At 41.2% G+C, this 12,101-nt stretch overlaps 1 protein-coding gene across 6 annotated transcripts in view; it reads left to right on the top strand.

Annotated features, from left to right (window-relative positions):
• The window catches only part of FILIP1 (filamin A interacting protein 1), a 168,688-nt gene that overhangs the window by 103,788 nt on the left and 52,799 nt on the right, over window positions 1-12,101 (top strand). For all 6 annotated transcript variants that reach the window (XM_073336473.2, XM_073336472.2, XM_073336467.2 and 3 more), the window contains exon 4: window positions 2,312-2,490. In XM_073336473.2, coding sequence (XP_073192574.1) covers window positions 2,312-2,490 — 179 coding nt within the window. The remainder of the gene's footprint in view (window positions 1-2,311; window positions 2,491-12,101) is intronic.

Below are 12,101 nucleotides of genomic sequence, written 5' to 3'. Positions count from 1 at the left end.
ACCAGTGTAGAATAGGTAGGAGACCAGAGAAAGGTCCTAATATCTACAGGGTGTATCCAAAACTAAGCACCGAGCACGTTCTTAAGGTAAAAAAGGCCATCTTTGAGTTCAGTTATTAAGGTAAAGACTAGCATCCCTAGGGTTTTAGTTAATCTCTTCTACTTTTTCTAAATACATCAGTAATAATGGTACAATAATTACAGTAATAATGATACAATGGTTGAACAACCCACTGTATTAGATTACATCTTTTCAGAATTTAGAGTCAACAGAGTGATCAAACTGATTCAACATGCCTGGGTGATTGGTTATGTTAAAAAAAATGTAAAGAAGGATCAGGACACATTATAAATACATGTATATTGTATCTGAGATCCCCTCACCATATTCAAGGTGTCCAGTGCAAATTATGAGGCTAAGTATTCATAAGAATTGGCCAAGAGACCCCCCATATTAACTCATGCCAACATTTGCTTCATATAGGAAAAAAGTGAGTCACAAAACACCCAAGAGTCTTAGGATGCATGCAGCCACTTTATTGCTTAGTACCAGAATAGGAACAGTGCAGCTGATGAACTCTACCCGCAAGTCAAAAACCTAGCACTGATAACTGCCAGCCAAAAAATGTATAATATGCCACAATGTATGTACAATTTTGCAAGGACTTTCTGGGTAGAACACAGTACAATTCATATTAATTGTGTCTAGTAGAAGACAATTTAAAATACACTGCGTACTTTTAATGTGACATCTTCTGGAATATTTGTGAGGTGAGTAAGTGGGGAAAACAGATTGTACCATTCAGGAGGATACATTAAATATTCACTTTGAACAATGATAAAAGAACTTAACAAGACTCTTTTGTAATAGGTGGCAAGGGCACTGTATCCATGGAGTCCGATGGTTTGGGAGGGACTCTTTGTTCTCTGTAAAACTTGTACAGCAAGGAATTTATTAGAAGATGATTGGTATAAAAATACCGCGTTTACAATATTTTCTGGCTTCTAAAGGTCCATTGTCCAGATGAGAATGCAGCTGATGCCAGGCTCTCTCCTTTGTGAAGTTTAATGAGCACCTCAGACTCTCCTGTTTATCATCTAGAGTTGTTTCAAAAGGGCTGCAATCCTGTTCTCATCTTTCCGTTAGCCCATTACAGGGATAGCATAAAATAGCAACTAGCTTGGCCAGCCCTGGCTGTGGAAGACATGATTCCCACAATGGGTGGGATGAGTGTGATCAGGTGATATTTTTGTTGGAGGCACATAATCAGAAGGGTACTGTGTGGATCTAGCTGAATGGGAAGTTTGTTACAAACTGAATGAGAACTCAGATTCAATTGCCCTCTCCCCAACAAAACACTGAAAGTAGCAGCGTGAATAGCGATGTTTGGTATTGCTCTTTCCTAGCAACTTTATACACGTGTACCAGAAAACTAGTGTTTGAAAAATAGCTGGAATAATAATAAATAATAATAATAATTAATAACAATATAATTAATAATAACATTAGACAAATTAAAAAAAATAAACCATTGCCAATAAAGTAATGAGATAAATTGTAAAAGAAGAGGAAAAGAAAAAAATTCTAAAATGAACAGTAACCAGAAATGTATTATAAAAAGAATCCACACTGACTCTAGCTAATTTAGATTTTATTTTTAATCAATCTAATGAATGGCAGCTACGAGTGCATGTCGAAGATGCGCACCCCAATTTTCAGCTTTAGGCATGCAACTTAAGTGCCAAACCCCATGTTTAGGCATCTAAATTCCCATCTAGCCATTCGAATGCAGGATTTAGCTGTCTAACATTAGGCATCTTAATTTGTACATAGGGTCCACCCTCTTTTGTTCTGATGGGTGTCCTCAACTGCCATTGACTTCAACAGGCCTGAGAACACATTACCAGACAGGAGAGGCTGAACACCGTGTCTGTTCAGGTTCTTAAAAGAGCATTGCCTCAGACCTGCTGCACTGGAGGCACTGAACACCCTCATTTCCCCTTCCAGTTGGTAGGAGTTGAAGGTGCTCAGCACCATGTTGCAGGAAGCACTCAGTATTTTAAAATGGTGTCAGATTCTGTTCTTCATATATCTGGGAGCTATGCAAATGTTTAATATAAATATACTGTATAAAGAAATCATTCTTTTCACAGAACAATTATTCTGGTTCCTAGCCGCTGCTTTATGTAAAACCCAAGACATAAAATTACTGAACTGGCATTTACTAAATACAGTTTCTTCGGTTAGTTAATCAGTCAATGTCAGTGAATGAGACCTTTCAAACAGCCCATTCTCCTTTTCAACAATCCAGCTGGACAGACTGGAAGAAAAGCAGAAAGAGACGTATCGACGCATGTTGGAACAGCTCCTCTTGGCCGAGAAGTGCCATCGGCGTACAGTTTATGAGCTGGAAAACGAGAAGCATAAACATACAGATTACATGAACAAAAGCGATGACTTTACCAACCTCTTGGAGCAGGAGCGTGAAAGGTGAGCACTAGAGTTACTATGTAGCATATCCTCAACATCCTTGACACTTCCTCAGTTAAGAAGTGAAAAGTTTTTTTATGTGATACATCTATTGCCCATGCAAACTATTTGTAAAATGTCACCTTGATCGCATTGTACTAATAACATTGTTCAGGTCCAGAGCTGGGAGATCTCACCAGACATTTCTGTGAGTATGCACTTGAGTTTTAAAATGAATTTCCTTTGGCCACACCAGTGCCCAATTTGTGTTCATCTTCTGGAAACTTTTGAGTGATCCAATTTTATTTACATTGACTGAATTTTAATCTGGCATGCTGAACCCAAGGTGGTAGGCTTCTTATGGAATGGAACACCGTTTAGCACAGCAGGAGGACATAGTTTCCAAACCCACATTCTAGAGCCTTGGCACGGAAGTGAGAAGAAGTTGATTGCACTCTTCACATCCAGGGCTATGAATTCACAATTGATTGAAGAGTGATGCTTCAGGCAAGGTGTGCGTGTCCCAGGAAGGAAATGTTTTCTAAAAATTGCCTAGTCCTGCCCATCTGCTACCGCAGACTCGTTGCAGACATTCCCAGGAAGAAAGATGCGAGATTCACTGAGTAAATTATTTGTTACCTATTTCCTCAGCGAGGTTCAAGACCATCTTTTTGTGGATGATGCATGAAGCTACAAAGTCCGTATGTCTTGGCTGCATTGCTGAGCTGATTGACAAATTTCAAAGAGCACAAACTCTGCTGCATTTTACCCAATAATGTGAAATGTTGTCACCTTCACAGCATATCAAGAATTATGTTGGCTTGTTTTTCCAGTTAAGGAGTATGACAATTATCACCTTTGGTTGCTTGTGTATAAATTATTTTTATATATGCTGAGTATTCATGTATGTAGAGATACATATGTATGCCCAGAGACTACACAAACAAGGGTTTGATCCAAAGCCTATTGAAGTTAATTGAAAGCTACCCATTGCCTTTAATGATCTTTGGATCAGGCCTTTAGCGCTATAGAAGTACATATTATGATAATAAATTATTATAAGAGCGTTGCAGTATTATCTTCTCTGATTTACTTTCTACAAATCACCCAGCTCATTCCCTTTAATCTGGCAGTTATTGCCATCTCACCATTCCAGAAATGAATTTGTGTTGTCCAAATAATGTGGTTTTGCACATTGAACTCTCTCTCCTGCTAGACACTATTGGTGAGTGTTGTCCTGACAGAATCAGGTACAAAATATTTCTTTTAGATAAGGCACAAAGAATGAATTACTGACATCTCCAAAATCAGCCTTTTTACTTTTTATACATTGATTTTGCCAACATTATTTCTTATATATTTGATCAGCTTATAAAGTGACTACTGCAAAAGAACTGACGTGTGGTCTAAAAAGTGTAACACAAACACAAATCTATATCAGTGTGGGAGCATTTCAGATCAACCAGACTGAGCAACCCTAAACCATTTTGTTGGCTTGTCAGCACCATTGCCAACCCCAAATGTTCACAAATCATGACTCAGGCCCTCAGAATCATGAGATTGGCTTTAAAATTAGCCAATTAAAATGAGATTTCAATAAATAATTTCTGGGACTTTTTAAATTTGTCTTTTGATGTTTGATCCGTTAGCATTCCCATTTTCAATAATTTCTCCACAGCCATAAGGGCTAGAAACATACTTAAAAAAAAAAGCCGAGATTCTTACATAGTCACATGACTAAAGGAGCTGGGACTTTAAGATAAACACCTAATATCCTGAGACTCACAATCAAATTATAAGAGTTGGCAGCCCTACCAGCCCTGGAGATTAAAGCCCATTTTTTTATCCACCAATCAGGGATGGTTTGAAAGTGTCAGTGAGAGTTTCCCTGCAGCCTCACTTTATCCCTATCCTAGAAAAGCACCTTCAAAGGTGAGAGGTATTTATTATGTGTAAACCTGTTCACTGCCAATTGAATTGAGATCACCAGCTCAATTCATATGGGCCACTAACAGCCCTAAAATGATAAACTATTGGTCATCACTGGCTTGTGCTGTTTTCTTTGGTGATCTGGAGTTGAGTTCTGTCTCCTGTTACTAATCCTCTACATCCAGTCCCATCTCTATGTGCATTCTCTCAGTCTCTCTGCTCCATTATGTGCCTCCTTTTATAAACTCCATGAATAGTGCAAAAACAGCAATAAAAATTTGAATTTAAATATATATTGAAAGCAGATCCTTTGGGAACAGCCAAAACCAGTGGTTCTCAAACTTTTGTACTGGTGACCCCTTTCACATAGAAAGCCCCTGAGTGTGACCCCCCTTATAAATTAAAACCGCTTTAAAATATATTTAACACCATTATAAATGCTGGAGGCAAAGCAGGGTTTGGAGTGGAGGCTGACAGCTCGCAACCCCCTATATAATAACCTCGCGACCCCCGAGGGGTCCTGACCCCCAGTTTGAGAACCCCTGGCCAAGACCATTTGCCTCAGTTACCAGGGCAAATAGATGTGGGGCAAGAATTGCACCTGTTGAAGGCCCTTTGATTTCTGTTGAGTGACAAGAGAAATCTGATACCATAAAAACGGCCATACTGAATGAGACCAATGGCCCATGTAGCCCAGAATCCTGTCTTCTGACAGTGGCCAATGCCAGATAATTCAAAGGCAATGAATAGAACAGAGCAATTATCAAGTGACCCAACCCCTGTCGTCCAGTGCCAGCATCTGACAGTCAGAGGCTTCGGGACACTCAGAGTTTGGGTCTGTATCCCTGACCATCTTGGCTAATAGTCCTTGATGGACCTGTCCTCCATGAACTTATCTAGCTCTTTTTTGAACCCAGTTATACATTTGGCCTTCGTAACATCCCAAGCAATAAATTCCACAGATTGACTGTGCATTGTGTAAAGTAATACTTCCTTTTGTTTTTTTTAAACTTGCTACTTATTAATTACTTTGGATGACTCCTGGTTCTTGCATTATGTGAAGGGTAAATAAGACTTCCGTGTTCGCTTTCACCTTATTCACTTATTCTTCCTTTCGCTGTCTCTCTTCCAAGCTGAACAATCCCAGTCTTTCTAATCTCTCCTCAAACAGGAGCTGTTCCATACCCCTAATTATTTTTGTTGCCCTCCTCTGTACTTTTTCCATTTCTAATATATCTTTTTTGAGATGGGGTGATCAGAACTGCATGCAGTATTCAAGGCGTGTGTGTACCGTGGCTTTATATAGTGGCATTATGAGTGAGGTGTTGAAATTGTTCATTAATTTAGACTTAAATGGTCTCAACTCTTACCCTTCAGGGGACAGATCCTTTAGGATTTGAGTGCACAAGGAATTCAGGATCCAGACTAATCTGAGTTCAAATAGCTTATTTCATATATTTTTTAAACCCAAAGTAATATCTTTGGAAGGACAAATTCAGAGAGAAAGATAAACTAGTGAAATGACTCATCACAAAATCCAAAAGAAACTGTCAGCAAGGTCTTTTCATCAAGAGACAGGGTTTGTAACAGGAAAGAAAATTAAGTTGAGATAAGAAAAACCCATCCCCAGCTCAAGGTTCAATCCAGTCTAAGACACTGGATGGGGAGCCAACCCTCCCAAAGGCATTTTCCCTTCTCTCTTCCCTTAGCCATTCTTATTTTACCATCAGCATCATCTATATTATTTATATTATGGCAGTTCTCTGAGGCCCAGGCCCCACTGTGCTCAGAACTGAACAAATACCCAGTCCCCCTTGTGCAAGGGAAAGCAGAAGTTGAGCTGAGGTTAAACTGTTGTTCACCCCATTATACATGCAGTATCTGCAGTGGTAATGGAGAGTGGTTACCTAGAGAAAGAACAATCCTGTAGAAGGTCCATTTCTTACGAGTCAGGCATAATGATGATAATGCTTAGTTATATGTCTCTTTCCCTCTACAAAGAACTTAACAAACCTTTCATAACTTTATAGGCTGCCTTTCAGAGACCACATGCCCCATACCATTTTGCCCAAGCTAAAGGTCGGAAGCTCTCTAAGAACAATCAGAGGGCTCATGGGTCTTACATCTTCCCAATCCTCATTTATAATATTTACTTTATAATGCTATAATACTTATATAGTTTCAATCAAAAAATGTCAAAGCACTGGGTGGAAAACATAACAGGAGTGTATAAAACATACCCATCAAGGACAGGAAATTGTAGCAAGCAGCAACCAGTCACAAAATGATCCCCAAGGGCTGTAGCTGTTTGACTTTGCCAAATTTAAAAAGCCAGCTCCAGAAAGGCATGCTGGGGAAAAAATCCTATAAGAAGGCATCTCTACACTAGGAAGAGTTGGAATCAGAAGTTCCAAAAGAAGATACTCCTAGAGAAAGGGTGGCCTTTGTGTTTTGTAAATATCTCTATAGTTTATTTTTATAAAGATTGGAATACAAACCACATATCTTGTTTCCTAGTCCTGTAACTTAACCACAAGTTTATCTTTCTACCCTTACTCACTTCTATCACCATTTTCTCCACCCTCATTCTCTTTTTCAGTTCTGTACTGCTCTATCCTCGACTGTTTAGCAAAGTTTACTACTTGTCTGTTCTTGTTTCAATATCTCCATCAATGAGGTATATTATTAGATATAATTAATCCTGTTTGCAGTCTGTGCTGTCTTTCAGGAGGACGCCTGGTGGCCTGCTAAATTTGCCAGTATCTGTTAGGTACAGGTGATACCATTCCATTCAGCCAACTATCCAGGCCTTGCACTTCCATTGGCACCCTTCTTTCCTCCCACCCACTGAGGTCTAGCATACACATTAGCTAGATCCAGGCCTATTCCCAAGCCACTTCCCTGACAGTCTCCTTTCCTTCTGTTTAGTCTGCTTCTGTTGTTCTCTCCTACTGCAAAGCCTTTAGACTATCCAAGCTCCATAGCCCTGTGGTATTGTCTTGCCTTCCCATTCATGGTTAGCACCCTGTCACGCATCTCTTCTTCCTCACTCATACTTGGTGGCTTTGGGTAGGGAAGTGGGGTAGTCTTCATTCCCCTCCCACCTTCTCAGTTAATAGGATGAGTAGCACAAGATGGCCACTCACACCACACTGGGCCTTCTGTGGAGATGAGGTGTCAGGTGAGGGCCAACTCTTCCTCATACATGAAGTTTTTTGTGGAGGTGGGATTCTAGGAGGCCCCTTTCCTGTGTCCAGAGAAGGGAACAGTCATCCCTCCAGCTAAATCATGGCTGAAGTCTTTGTATAGTTGCAAATATTTCTGTACATTGTATTTGGCCACAGCAGTGAGCAGACTGCCAATCCCTCCAGCCCAAGGCTTGGGGGAGAATGCCTCGTACTATCTACAGAAAATTCAATAGGTGGGAAGAGCAGTAACCTGTGCCTGGCACCCCAACGCCCCTAAAGTTCCAGTGTGAAGGAGAACAGCAATCTAAGGCCCCCTAGAGAGCCTGAAAGAAAGGAGAGGGCTGAAAGCCACTGGGCCACTTTTCAAAGACATCAGTAGTAAGTGGGGTCCAGAGGAAACAGGAATGGCTGGGTCTTGGGGATGGGAGAAGTGGGGTCTGGGTGGAGTTGGGATGGGGTCTTGGATAGAATTAGCCACTGTAGAAAGGAAGGGCTGGTGTAGCAGCTGCAACTGATCCTTTCAGCACAGTCCCACAATGATCCTTCCCATCCTTCAGTCACAGCTTTGACAGCTGAGAGCACTGGCTCTGTCACCTGTCAAGCTGGCTGCATGCAAGTGTGAGAGCAGCTGAGGCAGTTCTTGGCTCTGTTCATTCACCCACAAACCTCTCCTCAGGGCAAGGCTTAGTGTAGCCAAGAGGTAGTGCTTGTTGCCCTCAGCTCTGCTTAGTTCCAACCCTCAGATAGCAAAGAAAGATATAAAAATATAACAAAAACTACAACTTTATTACAAACTTTAAACTCTTTCTTTGGTCCCCTGGAGATTCACTTGGAAAGCAAAAGACAAAAATCAAAGATTAATTACCAGAGAAATGTGGGCGCACCCTTCGGTGCACTCTACTTGGGAGTGCCACCACTGTCCATCCACTGCCTCAGTGTCTCCCACACTCCTGAGATCGAACATAGGAAGGGGTCATTAGCTAAAATGCAAAGTAAGGCTATTGCTGTCACCCAATCCCATTACTCTCTTGTAATTCCCCATGGTGCCTCAGCACCCATTCATTGCCTCACTGACCCCCCAAGGAATGGTTCGTATCCTGGAAGTCCTACTGCATTGTAAGGGGGGGCAGGGGGCAGGAGAAACTAGATGTGCTAAATGGAGGGTACCCTATAGAGATGGCCTCTCTTCAGATCCTGGCTTGGATCACTTCCCTTTCTCCACTCAGGAGAGAAGAAAGGCATTAGTTCAGCTACAAATGAAAGCAAAAGACCAGGAAAATAAGAACTGAAAAAACATTAATGGCAAAACCAAAATGAAAAATACTACTGAATAAATGAATGAAAAGAATACAGTCCAGTCCCTCACATCTGCAGGCATCACCACTCATAGGCAGTGATGCTTCTCATAATACAGCTTGTGCCTCTAGATCCACTCCAGAGACAGTCTGGCAGTGGTTCGGGGTGATTGGTGACGATCTACAGGTGTGACCATGGCCCCAGCTTCTCAGGAGCTGCTGTAGGCATTATGGGATTAGTGAAACAAATCCCAGAACCTGCAATGCTTGCAGGGAGTGCTGTGTGCACCTAAAGCAGGATGGCTAGGGTGGAAGCACTGCACCATTGCAGACTCTCACTGATTCAGTCACAATGCTGCAGGTTGCGACAGTGCAGTCCTCAAAAATAGATGCAGTCACAGAGAATGCCTGATTCCATTGTGCAGTCTCCCTCAGTGGGAGTTCTCCAGTGGACCTCACAGGTAAAACCTCACAGGTGAAACCCATGAGAGGAGGAGACAGGGTTTCCTTGGCAAGAGGAGCAAGGCTTTGGAAAGCATTAGCAGTCGAGATGAGCACAACTGCAATTCTCATAGCCTTCAGAATGAAAGGTAAAACTCACTCCTTTGACTTAGTTTCCATATAGTCACAACTAACAACGTCATGGAAGAGAAAAGGTGGAAGAGGAGGAGAAAGAGCTGAAGACATGAAGTAAGAACAAGAAAGGGAGTAATAGGAGAGGGAGCTGAGAGAGATGGAAGAAAGAAAGAAAACCTACACAAACAAAAAATTCACCCCAACTACCTTGAGGGACATGGAGAAAATGCATTAGGCCAGTGGCTGTTTATATTCTTGATTTTTAATCATTTGGGAGGCTCTGAGACCTAGATCCTCAAAGGTATTTAGGCAACTAACTCCCATTGATTTCAAATAAGAATTAGGCACCTAAATGCCTTTGATCTGGGCCTGAGAATTGAGATACTACAATGCTGGATGTTGTTGTTTAAAACTAGACAATAGATTGGCTTTAGAGATGGGCCTGAGCCTGAATGTTCAGCTTCAAATCTGAATCTGTACAGCTCGGAGGGATTTGTGTCAGGTGGTGGTGTTCGGATTCATTTTGCAGAAATGGATCTGAGCTGACATGTTTGGATTAAGATCTGAATTACTCCAAAGTATAAAAGGGTTTGGATCTGGTGAAACACTAGGAGGGTGTACTAGTGGCATCTTAGAGACTAACCAATTTATTTGAGCATAAGCTTTCATGATGCATCCGATGAAGTGAGCTGTAGCTCACGAAAGCTTATGCTCAAATAAATTTGTTAGTCTCTAAGGTGCCCCCACAAGTGCTCCTTTTCTTTTTGCGAATACAGACTAACACGGCTGCTACTCTGAAACCTGTCACTAGGAGGGTGGTGAAGCACTGTAATGGGTTACTTAGGGAGGTGGTGGAATCTCCATCCTTAGAGGTTTTTAAGGCCCGGCTTGACAGATTTGTGTCCATTTATTCTTTTGCATAGAGACTGTCCGGTTTGGCCAATGTACATGGCAGAGGGGCATTGCTGGCACGTACATTGGCCAAATTGGACAGTCTCTACGAAAAGAATAAATGGACACAAATCTGACATCAGGAATCATAACATTCAAAAACCGGTAGGAGAACACTTCAACCTCTCTGGCCACTCAGTAAAAGATTTAAGGGTGGCAATTTTGTAACAGAAAAGCTTCAAAAAGAGACTCCAAGGAGAAACTGCTGAGCTTGAATTAATATGCAAACTAGATATCATTAACTTGGGTTTGAATAGAGACTGGGAGTGGCTGGGGCATTACACATATTGAATCTATTTCCTTAAGTTAAGTATCTTCATGCCTTCTTGTCAACTGTCTAAATGGGCCATCTTGATTATCACTACAAAAGTTTTATTCTCCTGCTAATAATAGCTCATCTTAATTAATTAGCCTCTTACAGTTTGTACGGCAACTTCCACCTTCTCTGTATGTATATCTATCTATCTTACTATATGATCCATTCTATGCATTGAGGAAGTGGGCTGTAGCCCACAAAAGATGATACTCTAATAAATTTGTTAGTCTCTAAGGTGCCACAAGTACTCCTGTTCTTTTTGCGGATACAGACTAACACGGCTGCTACTCTGAAACTTTAAAGTCTGTTATCTAGTGATCCTGCAGGGCTAGAAAGGGGCACAATGGAATGGAGAGATCCTCCATGAAACTTCTCTTGCTACAAGTCCTGGAGAGGCCTGAGAGATCAAACTTAAAACCCTGACAATTTTAGCCCCAGAAAAGCTATTTTGCATCAGTGGTGGAAGTGTTTAAATTCAGTGGTTTGAATTTTATCTCCCTCTAATTCTGTTTTGGTTGGACTCATAAGCGCATTTCCTTCTCTTATTCAAGTCAGTGGCACTGATGTTAATGATTCAGGATCAGGCCGAAGCCCGTCGTCTTACAGAAGAATACAAGAAATAGCCCTGAAAGCCCTCTGAAACATTCCTAAAATAGCTTTTTCTGTAATATACATGGCATATATTTTACAGAATACATGATGGAGTGGGATGGCATTTGGGTTTTACTGGAACGTAGTTGGGATGATCTGTGTAACTCACTCATAGCTTTGACACTTGGGAATAACATCCCAAAGCCAGGCTGATAAAACATTTATAGCACAACACATACCATGTCTTTCCTATCTGTCAATATAGAAAATCAATATTTCAACCTGACAGAACCAATGTATGTATGGATATATAAATTATACACACATACACATTTATGCTAGACTTCATTACAGTGATAAAGATTTGAATTGGAGATTTCTCATTGTAGCCTCAAATTGCACTCTGCAACTAATGGGACAATGTTCCAAGTATAGAGAAGCATTTAGCATTTTCCTCCAAGGCAGGGTTGAGAATTCATGCTGTATTTCTTAAGCAATGCCCAGCTAAATCTGGCTTTAGTTAAACCCTCTTTTTGAAGTACATGACCATAATTAGATCTGCGCAGAGGAGACAGCAGGATTCTGACCCCAGATCATTCTTCTACAAAGTTTTCTTTCACCCTTCATGCAAAATTGTCTCCTCTCCTCCTCCCCCAGAGCAGCACCCCCAGCAAGGAATGTATTGGCAAGTTTCTCAGCGGTCTGTGATAATACATTCCTCTCTGCTTTAGTCATCCTGGCATCAAGATACTCCTGGCTGCTCTTCTGGTGATGTAATGCTGGGCC

The sequence above is a fragment of the Lepidochelys kempii genome, chromosome 3, assembly GCF_965140285.1.
Source record: "Lepidochelys kempii isolate rLepKem1 chromosome 3, rLepKem1.hap1, whole genome shotgun sequence".
In the NCBI taxonomy this organism is placed as follows: Eukaryota; Metazoa; Chordata; order Testudines; family Cheloniidae; genus Lepidochelys; species Lepidochelys kempii.
This window is presented reverse-complemented; position numbering and strand designations above follow the sequence as displayed.